The sequence below is a fragment of the Conger conger genome, chromosome 6 (genome assembly GCF_963514075.1).
Source record: "Conger conger chromosome 6, fConCon1.1, whole genome shotgun sequence".
NCBI lineage: Eukaryota > Metazoa > Chordata > Actinopteri > Anguilliformes > Congridae > Conger > Conger conger.
Genome location: NC_083765.1, coordinates 13,932,179 through 13,959,145, shown reverse-complemented (window position 1 = coordinate 13,959,145; position 26,967 = coordinate 13,932,179). Strand labels below are relative to the sequence as shown.

At 44.9% G+C, this 26,967-nt stretch overlaps 1 protein-coding gene across 1 annotated transcript; it reads left to right on the top strand.

Annotated features, from left to right (window-relative positions):
- The first annotated feature begins 166 nt into the window (after positions 1–166).
- On the top strand, positions 167–24,170 carry LOC133131072 (CD82 antigen-like). The gene is made up of 9 exons (XM_061246190.1): positions 167–276; positions 10,809–10,881; positions 13,016–13,088; positions 18,359–18,483; positions 19,616–19,690; positions 20,886–20,984; positions 22,152–22,325; positions 22,807–22,890; positions 23,776–24,170. The coding sequence occupies exons 2-9, from the start codon at positions 10,819–10,821 to the stop codon at positions 23,851–23,853; spliced, it is 771 nt and encodes a 256-aa protein (XP_061102174.1). The 5' UTR covers positions 167–276; positions 10,809–10,818; the 3' UTR covers positions 23,854–24,170.
- The last annotated feature ends 2,797 nt before the right edge of the window (positions 24,171–26,967 follow it).

Genomic DNA, 26,967 nt, shown 5'->3' with positions numbered 1-26,967 from the left:
CGTTTTGTATTTGCAGTTATTTATTTTGTCAAAAATAAGATTCGTGCATCTCTAATGAAATCCACTAGTTTATATTCATTGAGCGCTGCTCTTCCATTAGTCGAAAGGGTTAATAACAAACCACCCTATAGCTAATTCCCATATCTGCCACATGGTGGGGACTTTTAAAGAGTTTCCCAGGCACCAGTGTAAAAGCGTCTCACGCTCATAACACGCTGTACAGGACTTCGACTGACATCTGTTGTCGATTTCTCATTTCATATTTCGCACAAAGAAGTAAGTTCTAATTTACTTTCTTTAACCGGGTAGCAGTGATGAATGTGAATGAAAAGTGAATGAAATATAAAACTTGGCTTCAGTTCATAGTCTGCTGAAGTATAACATTGTATTTTATTGCTGCCTAGCTTAGTTTGAGAACTTTTCTTGTTAGCGAAGATCTGTCATTGTGTAAATTCTGCTGGCACACAGGTGAATGACAGTATAATTTGCGTGCGATTTGGAGGTGAGTTACAGTTATATTTAAAGTATAACGAATCTGTCTATTGCTTGCTGACTAGTTCGCTTTTTCCCTCGAATGTGGTAGCCTATTAAACAGGTTTGATGATGTGGCATATGCTTGGGTCAATTGGAGATGTTGCTTGCCTGTATTGGAGAGCGTACCCAATTATTTATTTATTTACTTCCGTTCATAATTGAAAGCAGGTGCTGTTGAAGTAGTCTGTGCATTTGTCTTAAAATTGTGTGTTAACAGTACTAGGGGATTGACTTGACTATACTACACAGTGTTTATGTTTTTTTATTTTATTTAATTTTATTTTTTTATAATATGTTTTAGTTAGCTATTTAAACTAAAACTTAACTAGCCTACTTGAATCAGTTTTATTTTCGCTTTTCTAATCACAGTCATGTTACATAGTTTACGCATGAACTGGCTGGGTCGGATTGCAAGCCATTACGAAGAAATGATACTCGGGCGCTTTTGTTAAATGGGTATCAAACTACTTGGCAAAGACTAGTGTTAAAATTGAGTCTAACCAGTCTGATATTTGTACCATAGCTACGCGCTAAACGTGCCACATGGGCGTGAAATTGTGAACCATGTTTACCAATTACAAATCTTTACCAATTTGTATCAGTCTTGTTTTCAACTGAAATTCCACCACTATGTTAACAAAGCGCTACAGTTACGCTTGCTACCCCTATGCTCGTTAATTGAATTGTTATTCGGTCATGTTGGGTGACTGTAACGACATCCCAGAAAGGGCTATATTGCATTGCACTGCTTGTTTGCGGTTAACTCTTGATCGGGTTAGATTTAACAAACCCAACAGCATGCTCGATTGTTCTTGTATGGTCAGCACAAGTAGAAAAAACGTTTTCCGTGCCGTTTTGTGCGCTATGTGGTTTCAGTAGTTAAGCGGAACTGCTTGCTGGTTTAGAGTTGTTAGGTAGGTTTTATCAAAAACATTGTACAAGTTAGCTAGATAGCCTGGCTGTTGGTTGCTTATGACAAATCTAATAACGTAACCATAGTTCCCCATACGCCTCCCACTTAAGCTATGCATATGTGAGGAATTATGTGTGTTTTTACGCACAAACATGCATTTAGAACCTTGATTCGAGTGTCCAAGCTTTAAGTGCTGTTTGTATAGGTATCATAATTTATGTAACCGGCCAATGTTGCGTGGTTCGTGCTGAATAGGAAAACAGTCATTATGCCGATTTAAATGTGTCTTTGTCCTGTTGGATAAAGGCAGGCTGTGGATAGTTTCTGTTTGGGTTGGGGGAGGGGCGTTACTTCACTTTTTTTTACTGGTTATCGTCCACCTTGAATTTGACCCTATGGTCTGGCTATATTTACACATCCTCCATAACAAGAATGCACTGAATCAACCTTGAATTCGGGTCACATCACTCTGCATCAGCCATGTTTAACATTGGATCAGTGTTGCATTTTGGCTCTTTGTTGGTGCTGGATATGGTTAAATGTGTGAAACACGACCAGCAGCATTGCAGTAGAATTATCCTTAGACCAAAGCTTTCATTCACTATCAGTTCTATTCTCTGTGCATTTGGGCTTGGCAAAATCATGGGTCATCATCCTCCATAATGAGGGCTTTGCTCCCCTGGGGGGGGATTTAATGTAATGGGAAAGAGAACTGTAATGGGTGTACAGATGTGCAAGTAGGTCAGGTCTGCATGTCTAACTGATAGGCATGATTGCACAAATAGTTTGGCTGTACTCACAGTATACTGTACATGGAGTGCCTGGTATGAGTCTGCTCAGTCTGAGTAAAAGTACCAGTGGCATATCCAAAGTTTACTTCTCTGGAGTTGTCTCTCTTCCACAGGGGTGCCCAGTCATGTGCCATGGAGGGCTGAGAGTATGCAGGTTTTCATTACAACAACAATTACTGCACCAGCTGATTTCACTAACTAACACACCTTCAACCAGCAGAGGAATGACTCCCTGCCCTCCATGGCCCACTGCTCTGCCACAATGCGATCTGTTACAATGCAATGTTTTGATTATTAAATAAAATATATTTATATATATAAGTTTTTTCCTTCCTGAGTTGATGTGTGTGTTCATCCATTTCATCCATGTATGTGGAAACCTTGTAGCAGTTGGTTCTGTTTTTTAGTGTAGAACGATTGGCATTAGCCAATAAGGCAAGTCAAATATTGGTTATTAATAGCCTCAGGATTTCTGTATTGTGCACCCCTAGAGGATGTAGAGGAATGAAAAAAGCATGCTGATGAGAGGTGTGAGAGGCTGCTTCTTCAAGTGGGAAAAAAACACAACATTTATGAGGCATTACTTACTGTAGATCACCCCATCATCTGGAAATGAGAAACCAAAGAAGTCCCCAGACAACATCACGATATGAACGGGGGGGGGGGGTGGATCAGCTTGCAGTTCTAGGCCCTTACAATAGTAAGCAGCCTGTATGAGTCAGGACAGTTACTGAGTCTTTGTATAACTTTGCTTTTGAATTTGGCTGGTGAAAATGATAAAGGAAAAATAAATTGGAGGTTCAGGTGGCTGAATGGGCTACAAATTTTCAGCACCAGTCATGCATCAATGCCTCTCTGGTACATGTTATTTACATCATCCTATTGGACAATCATTTCGGCCTCTTTGTTTATTGGCAGATATAGGTATGTTATTTTGTAGTTATTATCAAGTTATTATCAGAGAGAACCCTGACATTATCTTGTATCCCTGATTGATATAGACTTTCCCTCCCTTCTTGCATGATTTGGGACTGATTGATCAATTCATTTTTTTCGTGCCTAAACACGTTGCCCGAAAGGCTAACATAACTGCAGCCAATTGTATTGTACAAAATGCATTGGAGTGCGTTGTAGTCTGATACAGTCAGCTATGTGGAGGGTTCTGAGAAGTGGTGCTTTGGAGTTGCCAGTGAGCTGAGAGTAGAACACATTAGAGGTTTTGTCTGAGGAGTAAGTCTGTTTCACTTTTGGTATCGTTGACCACAGTTTGAGAAAGGTACAGGACAATGGAGAAATTGTAGTATGAGTAAGAGTAACAACCAGCACAAGTACATGAGTGAGGCTGGACGTGTTTATTTTTGTAGTATCCATAGCAGTTTTATTTCATTTTATTTTTTCAGAAGAATTTGGGTAATTAGGGCTGCCTTCTTTTTGGATTTTGTTTTCTTTTTTTCTTTTTTTTTTCCCAATATGACGCTAGAACTATATGCGGTTCACCTCACAATGTTTGGATTCTGACACTGTTTTATAGTTTATCTTTCACCTATGAAACATGCTTTGAATTAAAAGCACTTTTGTTTGTCTGCCAGTCATTTTACAGCAGACAAATGGTTGGTGGTGGTTTCCAGATTTGAAGGGAATGTTGCTGGTTTCCCTTGTGTTAAGATAAGAAAATTTTAAGTATTTCCTTTGACAGATATCAGTCTTCATTGTTTCTTTCATTTCATTGCTGTTACTTTCACTCTCCCCTCAAGCTTTGTCTGGTGTGGTATGGTGATCCTCCATGCCAGTAACATGTCACTGTTTAAAAATGTATTTTTTAAAAACCCCTTAGGGATTTTATCCTTTCAGTTTTACATTGTGTTGCTACTTACTGAAGCAATGAGTCAGTGTTTATGATCACGTTATATATAATGTAATATAATATAGGTAGTTTGAGGTGACACATTGAAATTGATGTTTGCCAGTTAGAGCATTTTTAACCCTGTTTGTTCTATGGTGCATCCAGCTAAAGCCTTTGTCCGTAATGTTGTGATGCATCCTGTGGTCCCTCCTTGTGTCTGTGCTGACTATGGCAGAAGTCAAAGCTGGCTGTAGCACTGCCCAGGGAGGGAGGGTTGGAGCATGCAACCCCTTCCTTAGCATACATTAGTAACTGCTCTTTTTAATCAGGTGTGAAGGAGGTGCAGTCTTCTGGTGCAATGCCTTCTTAGGTTATATGGTGGACTGCATAATAAATGGCAGGCATTTATATAGCGCCTTTATCCAAAGCGCTGTACAATTGATGCTTCTCCATTCACCCGACGGCGATTGGCTGCCATGCAAGGCCCCGACCAGCTCGTCAGGAGCATTTGGGGGTTAGGTGTCTTGCTCAGGGACACTTCGACACAGCCTGGGCCGGGGGATCGAACCGGCAACCCTCCGACTGCCAGACGACTGCTCTTACTGCCTGAGCCATGTCACCCCCTTTATGAGTATAGAATGTAAAACTGAAATAATGAACTAAGGAAGTGGCTAGCTGCATTTGCCTTGGAGGACATGGTAGACTGCACCCATCATATGCTAAATGACATTGGACTGGCAACCAAAAGCAAAAAAAGTCCACATTTGCTTGAAAACGACATTTTTAAAAGCAACCCATGTAGCCTGCAGCATTGATCATTATTTGGTATTTCCAGAAAGATGACTCCAATAGGGACACGGTGAAACTTTAATTGTATGTTTAATTGCTCAGATGTTTCTAGTCTATCTGTGTATGCCCTTTCAAATAACAGTAAACCAGTGTTTTTCAACTCCTCTTGGTGAATTTGGGATGTAGGCTTCTTTTGTAATTTCATACTAAATAATCAATATATGTAATATGTACAGTTGATTTTCACTACCCGTTGGCTTTACAATGGTTGATATAGGATAATTATGGATTTGTGGTCTAAAGCAAGAACTCCAAAACGGCTTGGACAGTGACATCAGAACACATTCATTTCATAAAAAATGGCTCCAAATTCTAAACAGATAACAGTTTTTATATTGTGCTGGCACTTATTTCTTTGATCACAGCCTTCTCGGGTTAAACGTCCAGTGGAAATGATTCCTACCAAAAATAATATTTTTTGGGATAATCGCGTGGACAACTTCTGGAGGCATAACATTGCCGTACAAGTGCTTTGGAGTTACTTGAAGTGTGCTTTCTTTAGACCACAAACCCCCTAATGTCAAAATAACAGCTACTCCAAAAACTAATGTAAGTATATAAAATATCTTTCATTGCACACAAAAGGGGTATGTGCCAATCCAAGACATAAACTTAAACTGGAATAACCTCAGAAAAGCCCTGAAAGTGAACTATTCCTTTAAATAGCGGTTCTACAGATGTTCTGTCCCGGAGGTCTGTGTGGAGGCAGCGTGGTATGTGTTCTCGTACAGGTTGGGGAACGGTCAGGAAGGTTTTGCTTTTCATTGTGGATATTCATTGTGGAGTTTCTAAGTTCAACACATGGAGTGAACCAGGCCAGGATAGCCAGCTGCAGACAAATTCCGCTTAAATCCCCCTCATGACTTCTCTAGGCAGTAGGCTGAATGCTGATGTTGCAGTAGACTTTTTGATCAGACAAGATTTACAATGCATATCGTAATATTTGTAACTCCTTTTAAGTGTTCACAGAAGCATTTTTCCATACAGTTGTAGTAGAAGTAAAATGCGTACGGAAGAGGGGGAGAAATGGTGTGAATGAAATTGGTTTCTTGTACTTGCAGGACCTGACAATAGCCTGCAGCATGGGCCTGCCCTGCTGCGGGAGCCACTTTGTCCCACATATTTACATGCCAACAGCAGCAGAAGTGCCGAGCGTGAGAATGTTTGCCTTCTCCAGAGCGGCTGATGCACACGCTCTCCGCCCCATTCACGGATACCGCTGTATGGTTGCCATAGGAACCCCCTCCACTTATTCAGGGGCATAAAGGGAGTCTGGGAGGAACAAGGACATAAATTGTGTCTCGTTTGCTGGTGTAAGGGCTGAGTTTGCTGCTGTAGGGGCTGCTTGTGGAAAGGATTTGCCCTCTGTGGAGTTGGGATCTGCTGCGTAGATGCTCACTTCATACACAGAGACCCAGCATGCTGTCTTTGTCTTTTTTTTTGCCAATATTTTTTCCAGTTCTTTATCAAAAGGAAAGTTGTGAGCTCCTGTCTCAAGGCCTCCTAGAGATATGGAGGTTGTTTTGCCTCCTCCTGTCGTTGTGTCCCAGGTCTGTGTTTCATTAGAATAATTTCATATGAGACAAAAAATAAAGGAAACAGGTTGCAGTGGACAACCCAAAAAAAGCATCTTTGATATTTGGGTGAAGTGATTGTGGTGGGGAGAATGTGGCTGGAGTGGGCCTCCATATGTAGAGGTCCTCCATTGTCGGGGGGCTGAAAAGCGTGGCTGAAAGCTGCCATTGTTGGTGCTGGGAAATCAAAGCGGGGCTGTCTTTCTCAGGGTGAGGCGTGAGGCCTGGGACGTGGGGCGTTTGGGGGGGGGGTGGGGGGGTTGAGGGGGGCGCGCGCGACCAAGTGTTAACCAGCGCTGCCGAGGGTCCTGGGAAGCCGGGTGGAATGCAGATGAACCCAAAACGCGCCGGGCTTCTCTGAGGGGGAGGGAGATGGATCGGTCAGGGCTGACAGGACTGCTCCACTGAGAGAGAAGTTAATTAGAAAAGGAGCAGCGAGCTCAGCTTGACTACAGCTATATGTCTGAAGGTCTGAAGAGAGTGTTTTCTTTCGGGGTTTTTTTTTTTGTCTGTACGCTTTGCTCACCTTGATATATATTTTGGATAGCCATCTTTTCATGTCATCTACAAAGCATGTATAAATCATGCCGTAGGTTCAGGCTCCAAATTAATTGCTGAAATTCTCGCTTCTCATCTTTTGTAGAGATGCGATTCACACGGTGGTTTGTGCGTCTTGTCCAATCAGAAGCGCCGGTCCCCTTGTTAAAGCCTGGTCTGATTGTTGTGCTTCATAAGGGGTTGCGATTAGCCTTTCATCTTTCTCCTTCACACCTAGCGCGCGTTTCTGCGCCGCACAAAGATGCCTCTGTGAGCATGCCCAGTGCTGCCTGGTCCCGCACGGCCGCCCGGACCGGCCCGAGCCACGCGCACTCCAGAATGGGAGCTTTTGTTGTCAGAACAAGGGGACGGTCTGCGTTTCAAACTCACAAAAAACAGAGCGCCGTTTGTTGGCACTTCCACTGGACCTTATCACAAAGCAAAACACTTTTACAGGCCCAACAGGGACGGATCAGAGCTCTCACCAGAGACTTTTCAATGTGTTTCAGTGTTCTTTTAATTCATTTTTCTGGGAGGTTATCTGCATAAAAACAACAGTAAAAAGTGAGGGGAAAGTATGTGAAAGAAAGAATAACCTTTGGCAAGATGTAGAGGAAAGACTAGAGAAGCATTTGTTACATTTATCTGATACTGTTTGGAAGGTGGAGATAAAATGTTCCTTTTTCTCCATCAGTGTGGTGTAGGTGCAGATGTTTAGTAGAGGGTGTGATAAAGGAAATGAAATTCAGTGAAATTCAGACAAAACCAACATGCTCAAATGCAGTTGTGATCTTTTTTTTTTCTGTTTTGTTCACAGAAAAATGAACGTTGTAATCCAAAACTTTTAATTAGCACTTTTTTTTTGTTTTTTTGTTTTGTTTCTGGATACTGCGCCAGCTGCTTTGTGTTGATTTGCACACAGAAATAAGTTTGCAAATGAAAGCACTTGGAATCCTGTTTTTCAGTAAGTTTTTGTTTTCCCAAACTTCAGTTAAGCAGTGAATTGTTGAGACCTAGACTGACAACATTTTAATATAATTTAAAATCATATAGAATGGATGCTTATTTTATCAGACAAGAACTGACAAATGTTGGTAGTTACTAGTCAGTTTTTGTACTTGTTTTCAGACCCCTCCACCCCCACACAGAGACAATAAGGGTGAGCTGCTGCCATCTCAAGTTGACTGAACTGACATCACCAGATAACTCGGTGCCACTGAACAATGCAGGCTGTTCCCACACCATCCTGCTCTTCCATTGTGGTGCTGTGTATCAGTTTACCCAAGCTGTGAGCTGGAGGAGGAGCAAAATCTGCTCAATCCAGTATGCACTTGGTGGAAAGAGATAAAGGATTGTCATATGATACTGCTAACCTGTGCTTTTCCCTTGAAACGATTTTTACAGTCTGTAATGAGCACGCAGTAGTTGTTTTTGACATTGTGCTATAAATAGGGCATATGAGTGTGGGTTGGGCTTAGAAAGGAGAAGGTACTGACTGGCCAACTGCTCCCTCCAGTTATACATAAAGGGTGACTGCCCCATGCTAGCAGCATGCAGTGCGGAAAAAGCTTCGAAGAGCAGCCTACAGTGGTCTGCCCTCTCCTGACTTGACTGAGAAAATTGTGGCAGTCGGATGCGTGTTTAAATGTGATTGGTTAGAAACGTTTGGGATAAAAAGTGGTTTTTAAAAATAAATAAATAATATTTTACATGTGCCCATGTTGCGTGGGTAGCGGCCCTGCTGTTAGAGATGCGATGATGAGGAGTGAGCTTCATCTTCGGGATCGTTTCCCGTTATGCTGGGTTTTGCTGCTCACTTTTGGCTCTGAGGTTTTTGAGGTTAGTACTTGCACATGTGGTGGAGGCATGTCTCATGTTCTCCTTCCTCTCACATTGGTTGCAGGTGGGATTGTCAGGGGGGGCAGTTTCCATTGGCTGAACATCTGGGTCACACCTGTGGTCTTGCTTGTCACTTCCTGCCACTAGTCTAGTGTAGTGAACCCTAAAGAGGAGCTGGTTCTCTGAGATTTTTCTAAGTAAGAATGTTTTGCTCTTTTGCTACTTTCCAGGGAATGCCAGCAAAGAGGTCGTTTTCTTTGTATATGTGTGGTTGTTTTGGCTTACTTTCTGCACTGTATGCCTGCAATTGGTTAGAACATGAATTTGAATTGATAAAATGCATTCCATTGAATTCCACATTCTGTGTACTGACTGGGGAAAGTAATCGGAGCTGTTTTTGACCGTGTTGTGTTTATCTTGGATCATTGGTTGGCACCACACCATCAAACTTAATCATCGACTGCAGTATTTGAGTCTTCTATTATTCCTTCAGTGTGAATGGGAATGACTGGTCAGTTATTTTTTTCCATGCAGCCTTTAACATCTGCAGACTGTATGTGTTAGGAGCCTGGCCTGCTCTAAGTGCACCAGGACAGCCGCTGCTCTTCACAAGAATACAGTGCACTAGACGTGTTCCACAACATGCCGTCTGTTCTCACGGAGTGGAGCGCTGGGACTTTGTCATGACACTCAGCATGACAATGGGGCAGACCCTGTGCCCTCTTCCTGTATAGTTACAGCAGTGTATCCTTGCAATTTGACCCAACGTAACCACACACTTACATACACACTCGCATACGCACGCACATACGCAGAACCATGTTATCTCTCAGGCAGTCGGCTTTTTGACTGCATTTTTGTCATAGTCGAAACTATGTTTCGGTGACAGACACCTAACAGCAGGCAGGCCAGACCGCTGCCTGAGAGATCTAACAGCACAGCACACTCTGCTTCTAATGGCACAGGACACTCTGGGGGACATTATCTCAGGAGGTAAGCGGTCGTCTGGCAGTTGTAGGGTTGCTGGTTCGATCCCCCTCCTTGGGTGTGTCAAAGTGGCATGGCAGCCAGTCTCCAATTGTAAAAGTGCTTTGGATAACTTACCATGGCGTAGTGCAGCACACTGGTTCCCAATGGCCTAGGCCATGTGACACTAACCCATTTCCAATAGTGGGAATGTGGGTCAGCGCTAGCAATTTACTGAAACCCTGTTGTGTCCCTGTCTTTGCGAAACGCACGGTGAACTGATTGCCGCATTTCATGGGTTGTCTGAACAGCATATAGAACTTGTTTATAGAAGGGTCCTGTTAACGGCCTTGGACCCCACATCTCAAAAAAGGGTAATCTCAGTTGACCCTTTCTATTCCACTGCAGGCTGCAGTGGAATACAGGGAGGCATATTTGAATAAGGACTTCAATATGCTGTGGATTTACAGGCTATTTCAGAGTACCATATATCATATCCCCACAGCATGATCTGAGGCTGTGAAAACTGGATTTATCTTGCCTTGGGGCTATTGGGGCCCCTCGTTAAGGAAGTAAGCAGAGCTCTTTGGAACCCAGCTAACAGTTCTCACATTGTTACTGGTATGTCTTTTCAGTGCTATAACATTGCCACTACATGGCAGCAACATTGTGTGAACGTTTTGTTAGCTGGGGAAGTTGTTGCTCTGTACTAAACTCTGCCGTTTCCCCACCAAACAGACAAACCTCTGTTACTTATGGCCTGTCTGTGTGTTTTTTTGGTTTAGTTGTTGGGTGTCACCTCCTGTATCTCTACCAGCAGCACAGCCAGAGAGTCCTGGGAGTTGTAGGCAGGGCCGGTCATTGCTTTAGCTGGCGTTTGATGGGGCCAATGTGGCCCCCTTTGATGTGCAGGACAGAGGCTTTTCCACACTCCTCACCCCCTTTGCTTCCTCTCTTCACAGGCTCGCAGACATGGAGAAGGGCTGCATCACCGCAACCAAGTACTTCCTGTTCCTCTGCAACCTCCTGTTCTTTGTAAGTCTCCCAGAACACCCTGCAAGTTTTGGTCTAATCCACATTGTGGGGAGAGCGCTTATCCTGCATTTAATAAACAAAAACACGCACACTCTGTATCGGTGTAATATTTAACTTTGTGGCTGAATGAAGAGTTGACTATTCAAACACTCTTCTCTGGAACATCTTCTGCTCATTTAGGATGTTTGTGTGAGGAGAGGTTATTTTCTCATCAGGCTGTGTGACGGTGAGCAGGACAGCCATTTTGTAAAACAAAGTGTTAAATGGTGTGGGAGGCCCCAAAGCAGGTTCAGGGACCTTTTTAGTATGTAAATAAGGTTGTGGGTGACCGTTCCTTCCGCCGGCACCTACTCCGTCAGAAACACCTCCAGGGTGATTAAACAAAGCGGAGACCCTTCCAGGCTCGACTGTGGGCAAGTAATGGACAAAACTGTCTGGATCATTTAGCAGGAGAAAGCATCTCCAGTGCTGTAAGTTGCGCTTACTGATTAGACATTTCAGGCGTAAGAGCTGCTTTAATGGCTTCAACCCAGCCCCTCATGGTTTGGTAATTAAGATCATGGAGGGAGGCATTCCTGGAAACACTGAAGCCCCTCCACCCCCTTAGATTGAGCCCCTTAATTATACAGGAGGTGAGCACTTTACTGCCCTGATGCCATGGTAATTCCTGTCTGCTGCGTCCCACAGAAAGAGGGGAGCCATAGTCATCTCCACCCCCCAAAAAAAGTAAAGCGTTTGATCTGCGGTTTAACAGTCTCACTCCCAGACTGTGCCCACAGGCCCAGACCACATCACATGGAGCAGTGACAACTCAGTTTACATCGTTTTGGGGTGTTTTGGGGCACATGCCGTAATTTGTTCAATTGCAAGGTCAATTGCTAGACACAAGTTTAGATATAAAGCATAACAAAGAATTGCATTCCTTGAAAATTATATTGCAAGAAGGAGGTCATTTCTCAAAGCTTGTGTTCCAGTATCTGCAGATTAGAGCTACAGTATCAGCTTGCTCTGTGTGATATAAGCCTTGTCATGCTAACAGGGTCAGTATTACAGCTGCACGGTGTACAACTGTACAAATGAAGCATATGGATCCATGCCCATGCAGTTTCCATTGGCTAACTGTGTCCTGCCATTGTAGGACAAAAGATTTTGTCAGGCAGTGTTTAATAAGCTGCCCCACCCCTAACCCAAAGAGAACATGAAAATTGCATTGACTCATTTGCCCCGCCATTTATCGACTGATTTGTACCCGTGACCGTGTGTACATATAAAGGGGGTCACAGAAACATCAGTAACGCAGCGTATTGATTGCATGGCCCCTGTAGCTACTGCTGATCCATGACCAGCTGACCGTGTGTGGTGAACACTGGCCTGTCTCTGTTAGCAGGGCCTTCCTTTTGGGCCTCTTAAACAGTCCACTCTGCCACACGCTCTTCCCTCGCTCTGCACGCTGCGACGGGCCTGATCAATCCCAGATGTCTAAGAGAGCTGGCGCTCTACGGTTCGAGACAAGCCAGAGCTTCCTGCAGGCCAAGATTCTTTGTCTGTCCTGCTCGCTCTCTCCCTCTCTCCCTCTCTCTATCAGTCTTTCTCTCTCTCTTTCTCCCTCTCTCCCTCACCCTGACTCTCACCCTGACCCTCTCTCACTCACCCTCTCCCTCTCCCTCTCCCTCTCTCTCTCCCCCCCTCTCCCTGTCTCCCTCTCTCTCTCTTTCTCCCTCTCTCTCTCCCTCACCCTGACCCTCACCCTCTCTCACTCACCCTCTCCCTCTCTCCCTCTCTCACTGTCTCCCTCTCTCCCTGTCTTCCTCTCTCCCTCTCCCTGCCTGTCTCTAGCTCTCTTTTGTGGACTCTTCTGGGCTTTCTTAGCCTGACAGGAGCTATCCAGAGTTGCCAAACCATTTTTAGAATATAACTGCAGGAGAGCAGCCTTCCCTCTCCTCGGTCCTCCTCAGAATGTTAATACTCTTAAGTGGATTCATACCTCTCTCTGTCCGTTGTTTGTGTACACATGCACACATGGTCACCATCATCTCTTCATGAGAGACACATCCTGTGGACGTCACCACTTGTCTTCCTTACTGTTTTCATTCAGTGTACCAAAAAATTGTCTTTCACTTGATATTTCCTCTAGATTTTCGGGGCCCTGATTTTGGGGTTCGGACTATGGATTCTCCTGGACAACCAGAGCTTCATTGCTGTACTACGTAAGTGCACCATGCAGCCGCGTCTTCTCCCAACCTCAAAGCGCTGCCTTAAGGAACAAGAGTTCCAATCTTTTATTTTTTGTAGAAAATATTTGCTTGTTTAACCCTTTCAGTCCTCGACCTTATACCTTTTCAACCCATCAGAATGACTGCTATACTATTGTTTTGAGTCCTTATTAAAACCCTACTAAATTCTCAATTTTCTCAACCAAAGCCAAAACCCTTTGGGTTTGTGACTGAAAGGGTTAAGTCAAACTGTCTCCCCTCATCCCCTGTCTTATTTAGCAAAAAACAAGTTAAAGAATTAATACAAAATAAGACTAATATACTTGTTAAGATTTTAGTTTCTTTTTTCCATGTCAAGACCAAGTTCAGTTAGGATTTATATCTGCAGGGGAAGTATGAATATAGTTCATAAATAAAATAAATATATTTCTGTTTCATTCTCCTGATTCATCTGTCGGAGAGAAAAATCTATAAACCCAGACCACTGTCAACCGTAAGCCTAAAACATGAAACTCTTTTGAAACTGAGCCACTATTGTAAAGATCACTGGAGATTAGACTGAGTGTATAACTGTTATTTACAAGATAAAATGGCCCAATTATGGTACCACAAGCTTTTAATCCAAACAAGAACTGGGCAGGCACTGTTCAACGCCTGTCCCAGTCCCGGGAGAAAATAAACAGGCTGTTTACCTCTGACAGACAAAATAGCGATAATACCCTGACAGATTGGTAGTTAGATCGGTGATGTCATTGACAAGGTTCTCTGGAATAACCTGTGTGGGTGTAACGGGGTATTTGTCATTTGCAGTGGGTGTAAACATACCTGTGGCACTGTAATGCGGGGGTAGTATCAATGTTCTTGAAATGAACATGTAGCAAAATCTTTAAAACTCCTTCTTGGTCAGATGTGCAGTACTTGCATTAGTTCAAATTCAAATGTGATATAGGATATGTGTTTATCAAACATGGGAAGCCACATTTGATCATAGATACATTCATAATACATTAATGTAATTGGAATGTATTCAGATGTATAGAAGTGCAGTTTCGTGGGCCAAATGTGAAAGTTTGTAGTTTGTTTGCGATGGAGGGGGGGGGGGCATTTCCATACCTTTGTTTTTATGACAGGGTTGCCAATTCTCACGCTTTTGGGGTGAGACTCACACTTTCAGGCTCTCTCACGCCGTCACATTGTGTTTTTTACACAGAGGGCAGGCAATGCATCTCATGCTAAAAAATGTTTTTATTTCTGCGGGGAGCATTTCATCTCACTCCAAGACTGTTTTACGATGTCCCATTTGGACAGTTGGTTTCCCTGCTCTGTGATGGGACATGAACATGTGTTTACGTGTGTGTGTGTGGTGGTACAGTATTTGAGGCATCGTTTACTGTTCATTAGTCTCTAGAACGCTCTGTGACCTTGGCCAGTCTCTGCTCCTCTGAGAAGCACAGGAAGCAGAACCCTTCATCTTCCTGTCCTGTGCTGTCATTAACAGGGCTTCTGCTGACCTTTGTCCTTGTGTGGTGTCACTGGGGCAGGCTCCCCTGTACACCCCTGTAACATACAGCTTTCTTCATGATGAGAAAACCTGGCTGACTGTTGTGGCTCTGGCCCTGTAGTTCAGTGCACCGGAGATCATGGCATGAAGAGATTACCAGCATCAATCTGTCTCTTCCATCAAAACCGCACATTTCCCCTTCCTGTTAGCACGCGCACAGGCACAAGACACTGAATCCATGGTTACAGAGAGCAAACCGAGACACTCCTACAGCCAGCTAGTTTACCCCTCAAACACCACACCCAGCCAAAAGCACCGGAGACCCCCATCCTGCCAGGGAAGGCTCATATCATATCATATCATATCTCCATGAATCCAAGCCTCAAGCATCTCCCTCTAGGCCGAGTGCCTCCATGTGTGCCTCTTATTTCCATATAAACTAGAACAAACTCGCCCCGGTGAACGAGCCAACCAGAAACAAAGAAGGAATGGACGCATGGTGGCAAACTATCTCTTCCCGCTGATGATTGTAAATGGTTTCAATGTGTGCAGTGGAGACAGAGCTGCCTAACCGCACTGCTGAGATCCGAGCTTTCTTTCTGCTTTCTGCTCCTGGGTGAATCATACGTTTAACACGCATTCATTTTTATTTCACGAATGTTGGAAGACGCCCTGCAGCAAGCTGCCATCCATTAAAAAAAAAGAAAGTAATTCCCAATATATTGGCAGCATTGTATTTTTGCACTAAGATAATTGATTAAGACTACTTTCTCCAGTAATTTATTTTGGAATTTGCCTTTAATCCTATTTTGAGTGGTGGCTTGGTTAAGGCTTTTAGGTTTAATTTGATGCCTGTATGGATTTTGAAGTAAAAGTTTTGAAAGAGGTTTTGTGTCCCAGAGTTCCCTCCCAGATCACTGTGCCCCATGGCAGGAAACTCTACCGTAAGTTTGCAGAATCCTCTTGTTTTTAAAGATCCAGCTGTTGCATATTTCCTGAGAAAGTTGACTTTCACTTTACTGATCCCTGGGGGAATAATATCTCAGCTTCTGACATTCTGTATAGAGTTGTATCCCACATCCTAGATGGTGGCCACATCGAGTGCCTTCCCTGTAGCTTGGTTCTGTGGGCTTCAGTTGTGCCCATTCAGTGGTTCAGCTTGGTTCTGTGGGCTTCAGTTGTGCCCATTCAGTGGTTCAGCTTGGTTCTGTGGGCTTCAGTTGTGCCCATTCAGTGGTTCAGCTTGGTCCTGTGGGCTTCAGTTGTGCCCATTCAGTGGTTCAGCTTGGTTCTGTGGGCTTCAGTTGTGCCCATTCAGTGGTTCAGTTTGGTCCTGTGGGCTTTCGTTGTGCCCATTCAGTGGTTCAGCTTGGTCCTGTGAGCTTCAGTTGTGCCCATTCAGTGGTTCAGCTTGGTTCTGTGGGCTTCAGTTGTGCCCATTCAGTGGTTCAGCTTGGTCCTGTGGGCTTCTGTTGTGCCCATCAGGGCTTCAGCTTGGTCCGGTGGGCTTCAGTTGTGCCCATTCAGTGGTTCAGCTTGGTCCTGTGGGCTTCAGTTGTGCCCATTCAGTGGTTCAGCTTGGTCCTGTGGGCTTCAGTTGTGCCCATTCAGTGGTTCAGCTTGGTCCTGTGGGCTTCTGTTGTGCCCATCAGGGCTTCAGCTTGGTCCGGTGGGCTTCAGTTGTGCCCATTCAGTGGTTCAGCTTGGTCCTGTGGGCTTCTGTTGTGCCCATCAGGGCTTCAGCTTGGTCCGGTGGGCTTCAGTTGTGCCCATTCAGTGGTTCAGCTTGGTCCTGTGGGCTTCAGTTGTGCCCATTCAGTGGTTCAGCTTGGTCCTGTGGGCTTCAGTTGTGCCCATTCAGTGGTTCAGCTTGGTCCTGTGGGCTTCAGTTGTGCCCATTCAGTGGTTCTGCATACTGTATCACAGGTGCAGGCCTATTTTCGAAGGCCTCTTGCATACTGGTTCTAGCTTGCTTCCTGTCTGGTTTTCCCCTTAAAAGCTTTTAAAATAAAGACCGTAGTGTAGCTTCACAGATGTTGAGACTTTTGAAGGGAGTCTTGAGACTGGCACTGCATTATCTGCATTCATATTTTTGTGTGGATATCGGACAACAATGAGTGTGTCTGCCACAGCAATCGCAGTACTGAGACCACATCTCAGTGGAAGCATTGTTTCTTTGGAGATGGCTGTAGTGAAGAGCAGTGAAACTTCCACCCGGTATTAAATTTAGTGAGTTTCCACCGACGTGGCCATGACTTCCCCAAAGTGTGTGTGGCATATGGTGTTTCACAGTTTCTTTCCAGAAAGGGGAGAAGCCATAGTTATGTCATTGCCTCAACATATGATATCATTAGGACACGGACTAAGGCTAGACAGGTTTGGACAGGTTCAGTCATATTAAATGAGAAGCACAGATTTCTCAAGGCCTTATCTCTTACAAGGTATGGCTCCATGCATCCTGGTTTTCTTTGAGTTTTTAATAGAAATCCATGATATTTCTAGTAACCCCTCCTTAAGTACTCCGAGAATGGACAGACTGCTTGCTTCATGTGGCAGTTTTGAAATACACCCAGCACTTGTATGTACCACCAGCAAATTCAAGCCCATGCTCTCTATTTTCTGAAAGCCATGATTTAACTTAATGACTGCCTACTTATGAAAGGCGTACATGTACGTTGGTGACAGAAGTTGGGTGATTTTTTTTTTTTTTAAGAAACCTCATGACATTTATGTCTCAGTGCCACACTTTGAAGCGAGATCACTTCAGATTGAATGACAAGCTACAAGGTTAGCTGGGTCGCTCGCACATGGCCTAACATGGCCCAATCTATACTTTAGGGAGGAGCGGGTCCTGGTTAATCCTTTAGCTTCTAATTATTCACTAACCACTGAGTGCATCTATGTCTATGTTCCCCTCCCTGTGTAGTGGACAGCCAATTAAAATGAGCTGATGGCTATATTGGGTAAGATGCATGTTATGTGCGTCAGTGCAGGGATTGATGAATGTACAGTATGTGCACCACATACATGAAGGAACATGCATATATTATCTGCATAGGCTGACACCCATGCAGTAGTAAGGGGGATATTTTTTACAGGAGGTCTGTGGAGTAATGGCATGCACTGTATCCACCCACTGAGACTCTGAACAGAATAATGTTTCTTCTGTTTTGGGTTAGGGCCCAGTTACTGAATGTACTGAAATGTCCGACCGGGGCTTGAGGCTTGTGTTTTGGGCCAGGAGCCAGTCCTCCTCACCCTTGGGAATGGGCCTTGGATGGGAAGATAGACTTTGTGATGAGTCTGACTCAACCAGGAGAGATGCAGAGTGAAACCAATGGCAACGGGTAGATGCAGAGGGAGACCAGGATAGATGGAAAGAAAAACCAGGCTGGATGGAAAGAGAAACCAGGAGCGACGCAGAGGGAAAATAGGGCTGCTTTTCCCACAAACCTCAGTCAATCTGTAAATATCCCACTGCTGTCTGCCTCCCTCACACACGCCAGTGTCCCTTAGGCAAACCAACCCTCATACAGCTGACCCCGACCCTGAACTCAGAATCAGCTAGATCCGCAGAAATGCTGCTTTGCCCGGGGTGTAATGTTAAGCCTCTCCACTTTTTGCCAAATGCGAACCACTGATGTCGACCGAAACTGCTGAAGAAAGGGCTGCGTTGGTCATAACTGTGTGTGTTAGTCGGGGGTGCGCTGGTGGACGAGTGGGCCTTTTTAAAACCCTTTTCTCTCTCTCCTCTTCCTCACAGAGGAAGCCTCCACGTCGCTGAAGGTGGCGTGCTACATCCTGATCGGCGTGGGCTCCATGTCCATGCTCATGGGCTTCCTGGGCTGCATCGGGACCATCTATGAGATCCGCTGCCTGCTGGGCCTGGTGAGTCTGCCCGAGGCCGTGTCCCAGGAGCGCTAACGCTACCCAGGAGCGCTAACGCTACCCAGCGCGTGACATGTGTACGGTGGGTGGCAGCGCAGCATCGTGTAGCTTTCCGCTCCCAGGTGCAGCGCCACCGTCGTACCCTCGAGCGAGCTGCTCAGCCTAAATTGCTTCGGTAAATGTGCGGCTGTATAAATAGATTGCATATGAAACGATGAGGGTTGTGCAAGAGCATCTGCTGAACGCCTGAAATGCATTATGTAAAATGGAATGTGTCTCCACCATTAATTCTGAGGTACCATTGCTGTAATGGGTGTACCTTCAGTGCTAATGCCGTTTATGTCCTGCGTTATTGTGCCATTGCTGCATTGTACATGTCTTTAGCAATAATGCTAATGTGCCATCAGTACAATGTGTGTCTTCTATGTACTTAAATGGCAACATTTTTGCTTGTGGTTTACAGCATCATTATGAGGTGTGTGTTCACTGGTGATACTGTGTACCATTACACTCATTTATTTTATTTCTTCTGCTGCTGTAGCCTATCCACTTAGGTTCTTTTTTCTTTTCAGACACAGCGGTAACCAAAATGAATGCATTGAGCAAAATACTAGCATTTTTACTTTTTACAAACAAGTTTGACTGAATCCAGGATCATTCATTGTTAAAGCCACACTGAAGTGTGTCTTCAGTGTTAAAGCTGTGTAGGATTATTGAACAGCATCTTCTGCCTTCAATCTGCTGGGTTGTCAACAGTGCGTTCTCAGGGTTAATACAGGCTGGGATTAGCGGAAGTTGGGTTTGTGGGGATTATCGTCGCTGCGGGATCAAGGGACGTCCTCAGGGAAAACAGGAGGGGATCATGGAAACCCTGCAAAGAGTTAAGACTGCGGAGGGTCAGCAGGTCTAAGGACATACTATTTGACCCAGTTAAACCGCACCGACCAGCTGCTCGACCGGCTTAGTGTCTGTTTGCCATGTGTGTCTGTGGAAAACACCGTATTACTCACGGTCCTGCCATGTCATTTTGGAATAGCAATGACGGGGGATTGAGACTGTGTGGGGATGTGATATCAGTGAAGATGGTAAGCTGGCCTCTCATGTCCGTATCCCATGATTCTCTCTGTTGCAGTACTTCACCTGTCTCCTGCTGATCCTCCTCGCCCAGGTGGTGGCCGGAGCTCTCTTCTACTTCCAGCGGGAGATGGTGAGCCATATCGCTCTTCTCTCTCTTGTTGTGTTACTATGTGGGGTCCTCTGTTGTTAATGCTTTTCTTGTAACATTTGTAGGTTTTTAAGCCAAATTTCCGTTTTGTTTTTGTTTCCAATGGGATTCATAAGCTTTTCTTCCTTTTAAGCCGGCTGCTGTGGCATGTGTAAAGGGTAAAAGACGGTCAGGGTCTTCACCCTGGCCTCACAGTGCCTTTACAGAAAAACTCTGACCACAGCATGGGACAGATGGGCATGGTGCTCCTCTCTCTGGGTGCCCCCTACAGCCTGCCGGAGGCACTGCACTCTGATCTCAGGCAGGGTGGTGTACTGGGTTTTATCATGGTTGTTATTATGCAGAAGGCCTTGGGCCTGTAAGGTTACAGGAAAGGGGTGCGCCAGTGAGAGGCACACAGGCCTTGCCCATCCTGTGATCCAAGGCCTCTGAAGGGCTGAGAGGAAGCACCTGGTCTGTTTTTGTGATAAAATGGGATGTTACCCACACCCCCTCCCTCACCAAGTCAGCTATCCCACATTAGAGATATGGGGTAACCTGTGTTTATTTTTTCCTGAATGACTTCTGGGGAAACCCATCACCACGCCCCTTATGCCCCATTTTAGAGTAAAACCACTGGGTTGGCAGTATAAATAATTTGGGTTGGGGGGATATTTACTTGCATACTAAAAACATACTTAGGCTGGATGTCGCTTGACTCGATTGTTCTCATTCTGGCAGGCACGACTATTTTTTTTATTCAGAACCGTAGAATTTCAGCCGGGCTAGAAACCACAACTGAGGCGTGTTCCCAGTTTCATTTTAGTTTGGCCACATGAACACCAACGGTCTAATTTCTGTTTTTGGGAGGCTGCTGTGTACATCAGTGTTTATTGTACGGTCGGCGTAATGCTATACGGTCGCTTTGTCATCCAGCATTGCACAAGACCAGATAAACCAGTTTCGCGAATGTTCTCTAGTGAACCCAGCCCCAAGCTTTAATAAGCCATCTATTGAGAGATCACAACAGCAGCCAGTTTACACCTGCTGGCCATGACACCTGCTCAGCAGGCTTCAGAAACTGCAGCTGTCTCTGTCTCTCAGTCTCACTATGCCTGATATAGGGGTGCCTCCATAATGTCCTCAAGAGGACCAAAGCATGAGAACAATGACTGACTTTGGCCCCTCTCTGTTTCAGCTGAAGAAAGAGGTGTCCACCGTCATGAACAGGATCATTGTGGACTACACCGGGCAGAACCGCACCACTGATGTTGCCTGGGACTACATCCAGAGGACGGTAAGGAGGTTCTGAACAGACGCCATAGGGCCCAGAACCAGGGTAGGGGGGTCTAATTCAGTGCCTCCGTTGTGCCACTGAAGGCTAACACTACAGCTAGCTTTCAAACCTACTACTACTTAGTCAATGGATATACATGAAACCCAGTCACGTGATGCAGATCTCTTGGCACATGAGCTGGGAGCGGAAAGCTTAAAAGGTTCATGGAGTAGGTGTGTGCAGCTGGCATAGGGCCACTGCTAGTAAGAGCCAAACCCCAACGATATCACGTTCTGTTCTGGGGGCAGTGTCTGTATATGCACACGTATATGCTTTGCATGTGCTTGACTACCCATTTTTCCCAGTCTAAGCTTGGGTTATATGGCAATGAACAAGAGTAAATGGTGTATGGTATAGTTGATTCTAAAATAAATTAAAGGTATTAAGCATAAAGCAGGACGGCGGCACTCTACCAGGCTGTTAAATTCTGTCTGTGACTTTAGAGGTGAACCACAATAAACTAAATTCTCCAGACATTTCAGCTAGTATTACTTGCTTTTATAAAACACCCGACACCCCGATACAAAGGAATGGGAGAACTTGAGTTCATACTGGACAGTGCCAACTTTGAGATTAAAGGATCTGTCTGAAAATGTATTTTCCACTGCACATTCCCATGTCCATGTATCCATTTACTGTATCCAGAACAACTAGTTTGCTGAGTACAGTACAATAAGCCCCAGTAAACTGCATTGATAAATGATTCATTACATTTTCCAGACAGTATCAGTGCAGTGGCATAGTGAATCAGTGCATAGTCATACACAAGTGTAGTCAAGAGGACAAACTAAAGCTAAAGTGTGCTATTGTATTGCTGCTAATCAAAACTTATCTGTGGGCAACTGTAGTCTTCCTATCCTTTCCCTGGGGCCCATCCAGAGTGTCAAAATTGGGCAGGCAAAGTTAAAAGTGCTCAATTATAGAGGTTATAAAAGATGCTTATCAGTTCTTCCAATTGCTAAAGTAATTTTATGCGTTCACACTATTAGCGACAACTGCTATTATGTTGCTAGCTAACTAGTCCAATATCAGGAATGGCAATGATAGGGACAAGCAGGTAAATGTAATGGTTAATGTCTAGAACTTGCATATTTTATTGACGTGTCTCTTGCTCTCTCTGGTTCTCAGATTCAGTGCTGTGGGTGGACGGGTCCTGGAAACTGGTCTGAGAACACTCTGATAAGGAACAGTTCCCAGGCACTGTACCCCTGTTCCTGCCGAAACACGTCCCTCCCCGGGGTGGACGTGAAGAGCGGGGGCTTCTGTGAGACCCTGTCCCCAGAGTGGCCCGTCTACAGCACGGTACGCTCCCCAAAATACCACCCCTCTCGCCACCCTTCCTGTGCAGACTGGGGTCTGAAGGCCTACTGCTCTAGTTTCTCTCCGCCTGTCTCTGCCTAATGGAAAGTGTTTGAGCTGCCTGTCTGTCCAAGATAAGCCACCCAGAGGCCCTGGGTCACACAGCCACAGTGGGCTGGTGAGCTCCGTTGTCGTCTTCTCGTGGAACATTATCTGCCGCTCTGAGATTGAGATCTTTCCAGAGGCTTCATCCTCTCTGCCTGTGGGCCTGTCCAAAGACAACTGTGATCAGAAGAGAAGGCTGTCTTTTCTCCATTTTGGGCAATCATCCCATCGTTAATCTTCCTCTGTCTCTCTATTGGCCTATGGGCCTTGTTTGAGTTTGTTTCTCTTTTCTTCCCCCCCCCCCCCCCGTACTTTCCGTGTTTGAATAATGTTCCAATAAAGTGGGATTTTAAAATCTCTCCCTCTCTCCTTCTCGCAGGGCTGCATCTCCAGTGTGGAGGCCTGGCTGCTGAGCAACGCCGGGGTCATTCTGGGGGTGTGCGCAGGGGTGGCGGTCATCGAGGTATTCCGCCCGCTCCGCATGTCTCCCCCCGCCCGAGCGCTGCGTTCAGCCTCTCGTGTCCCTGCCCTCTCTCCTCCCCCCGCAGCCGCATGCTGCTCTGATTAGCCCCTTTCCCCCTTCCCTCCGCCCCCCCCACCCCCGGTCCCTTCCCAAAACTGCTCCTGGCTGCATTAGCCGCTCTCCTCCTGTAGCAGCAGGAAAAGTGGGAGCCTTGGACCGGAGCTGGGCACAGCAGAGCAGACATAAATGTTTGCGTGACTGCGGCCTGCAGCAGAAGGGTTTTTTTGTGAAGGGGGGGAAAGCTGAAACTGTGACCAGCTGCTTCTGGTCCCGCTTTGTGCTCGGATACCTTATTCCCCCGATTCCTCAAATCACTCCGCACTCCCCAAGAGGCTCACGACATCCCACCGGAGCTATTCAGAGCATTGCACAGCTTAAGTTACTGTTTTATGTCTTTTGGATTTGAATGTTTTGTTCTCAAAATCAAGGCTCTCTGAGTGACGTCTCATTGGCTCAATGTGTTTCACTGCTTAGGGTATCTTTGCATACATTACAATCTTGCTACCAAAGTTGTTTCAGGATGTGGTCGGGGGGCTATGTCACAAAGCAGGATTACTGAGTTAGCTGGATAAGTTCACCAAGGAAAAACCCAGAGCCCTTCCAAAACCGGAACATGGAACCAAGTAAAAAGGACTGTTCTAGGTTTTATCTGTGAACTTAATGAGGTAAGTCAGTTGCCCTGCTTTGTGATATAGCCCCAGAGCTCAGTGCTGGTAGTGCACTACTTTCTCAGGGATAGGGGTAATGTGCCCGACTGAGGATGGTGGGTGTGAATTGACTCACACTGTACTTGACCGTACTGACAGGGGCTTGTTTTCCCTACAGCTGCTGGGGATGGTCCTGTCCTTGTGCCTGTGCAAGAGTGTACACCAGGAGGACTACACCCAAGTGCCCAAGTACTGAAGCTGAAGACTAAGGAGCCCCGCCCCAACCCACCTCCGCCCTCGCCCTCCCCCACCTATCTGTGCCAATCCACCTACCCTCAGAGACCCAAATAAGAGATCTCTTACTCTCTCTCTGTCTTAACCACGCCAAATCCTTAGCGCACGTTCTGGAGTCAAGCACAAATCGAGATATTGGAGACTTTATGCCATTAAAGATTGAAGTAAATGTTTCTTGTTAGTGTTGGGGTGTACGTTTTGCATCGAAGCAAGACTCTTGAAAAGGAGTGTTCTTTTTGAGCAAGTGTAAGCCCAATTTAGTAAACACTTTCCCTGGTTTGCCTGGTTCACATACTATTTTGTATCTTAATGCAAAAAGTTGATATACAAGTTTAACAACATTTTTTTTTTTTTTTTTTTTTTTTTTTTCAGGCATGTTAGAATAGTGTAACAGAGAATGCTGATCCAAGATAGTGAGAGAGTCAGAGATTAACCAGCAGGGATCATCATCCTTTTCCAAAATATTATTTTCATGTCTAAATATAAATATGTAGTATGTTAACTTGTTTTGTTCTGTTTCCCATTTCGTTTTTTTGTCAGAAGCGCTTCTTAACTTAGCTGTTAGTTTTGGTTTCCCTCAGCACTTTAGCGAATGTTTGTGAGCTGTTGATCAGTGACGCGGAGACCAGGGGAGGGCCGTGACTGCATAGTGAGGAAGAAAAGGGGTCAGAGGTCGGGGGGGGGGGGGGGGGGTGTTAGGGTTAGGGTTAGGGGTATGGGGGAAGGGGCGCTCTCGTTCAGGGTCTCTTTATGGTACAGTGCCCCAAAAATGTCTTAAGTATTTTTAGTTTGAGGGAGAGGGGGGGATGGGTGTGTCGAAATAGCAGGGTAGGCCCATCCAGCAGGCCTGTCACACCCCTCCAACGGTGAATCAGGCCTGAGGGTGTGCGTCCAGGCCAGCCACCCCGCAGAAGCAGCAGGCTGGCCAGACATCGGAGCTGTCTGTCACTGGGCCCTCTGGGCCTCAAGGCCTTGCTGCCCCCTGTGGGCTAAGAACAGAACTGCAGGTCCAAACTCCGCAGTGTGAGTCGGCCCACCCCCTTTCTCTCCTGTCCTGTTCTGGCTCCGTCCCAACCGGTCTCTGAAAGAATTAGAGTACCTAAAACAATAATTTTGCAGAGTTGCAAAATAATTATGTGCTTGACTTGTTTTATATGTGCTTTTTTTGTTGTTTCTTTGTTTCTTTTTTATAATTGTATATATATTTTAGATTAGAAATTAATGATCATCTGTTTGTCAGACAGTGTGGTCAGCATTTTATAAATGGGAAAGGCATTTTTACCCGCCTGCTCTTGTTTCTGGGAAAAAAAACTATTGTTCTTACTCCACACTTTGGCTGGTTCATTGTATCGTCAGCAGTATTCAAGGTAAAAGCATACATCCAAGTCAGGCTGTCTGGTTGCCAGTGGGAAACCACCAATGGAAATAAATCTGGTGATCCCAAACATTTCTTGCCATCGAAGCCAGCAACCTCACAGTGTCAGGCCTGAATTCCAGCTCTTCCCACAGGCGGGCAGTCAGTCAGGTTTGGCTTAATAAACACCATTGTTTAACTGTGTGCTCACAGATCAGGCCTCTCTCACATGAAACTGGATCCCATGAGGGCTGTTGCCCCTGGAGCTGTTTGTAGAAGGTGGCAGTTCAAAGTTTGTTTGCTTCCATTATTTTTATGGTGCATTTCAGCTGTCACTATTAATTGGAGAAAGATTGAATAATAATTATTTGTGTGAAACGCACATTAATTCCTTTTTTTGGAAGTGGTATCTCTTCATAGGGAAAAAATGGAATGTCTGACAGCTGGGACTAAGGTCTGCTGAAACGCATTCCTGGGATCTCGATTACTGTTCCGGTTTCACTGAAACCAAAAATACAATTCCTTAAATGTTTTCCACTTTATTTGATCCATAGTGCAAGTAGGCAAGTTTCATTTATGTATTACGTAAATGATATTGTTATTCAATGGCTTTCTAATCAAGTTGATCAGTTCACAGGTTGTTAATATGACGTGTCCTGTGGCTATTCTTCTTGAAAGAGGTTGTATAGCTTGGCTTTAGACAGCTAGAAAGCTGTTACGCTTTGATGTTTGAAAGCATTGATGCCACATTGTTACTGAAACTGCTACCTGCTTGAGGAGGACTGATAATGTGGATGGCAATGGCCCAAACCTGTGTAAAGACAAAATCATGGAAGCATTTAAATGCATCTTTTGGAATAAATGTGCTGTTTTTTATTCCAGCCCATTTCTCAAAGTTAGTGGTCAGGGCCAAGTCCTGGAAGTTCTTGTCTAGAAGTTTCTTTGCTCGATTGTTTTTTTATTTGGGAATACATGCAGTTTCCGCTCTAATTGTCAGAACTTTAAGAAACATAAGTTTAGAAGGGTTCCATGTAGTAAAACTAGGTTTTAGTTTAAGGCTTGTGTTTTCTCCATTTGCATTTTAAGATTTATTTCAAAAATGAAAAAAAAAAAAGTTTTATTATTTTTTTAAGAGATGTATGCACCTGAGTTTAGGAATACTTTGAAACCATAGATCTCCCTTAATAAGCTCCTATGTATTTTTGTTTGGTAGATGGACTGTTGTAATAAAGTGAACTCACACCAATTCCTGTGGATCATTGAGTGCAGCAGGAACTCTGCTAACCTACTGAGTCTGATCATGGTGGCCTCTTTACTTCTGTAAATGTTTACATATTTTTACAATATTTACAGGGGGGAACGATTCACATTGACAGCGTCTTCCATAATAACATAAATCTTTAGCTGACATTACCTATAAGTGTAAGGTGGTGCTAACACATGGCCTCACAAAATCTGTAAGTGTACTGTGGGGCAGATGGCTAGATTGTTAGATTGCCTCTTGATGTTGTAAGGGGGCAGTAAAACATGCATTTTCTCACTCTTCTTCATTAAATTTGTGATACTTGCAGTACGGTATGAATCCAGCAGGGGGCAGAGTGTACATAAGATAGAATGCGTGGCACTGCTGAAGCAGGTCGAGTGGAAGGCTGGGGTGACTGCATGCTGATTGAGATGAGGTTCTCTTGTCCAAGCCTGCTCTCCTCACTGAAATACAGGAAA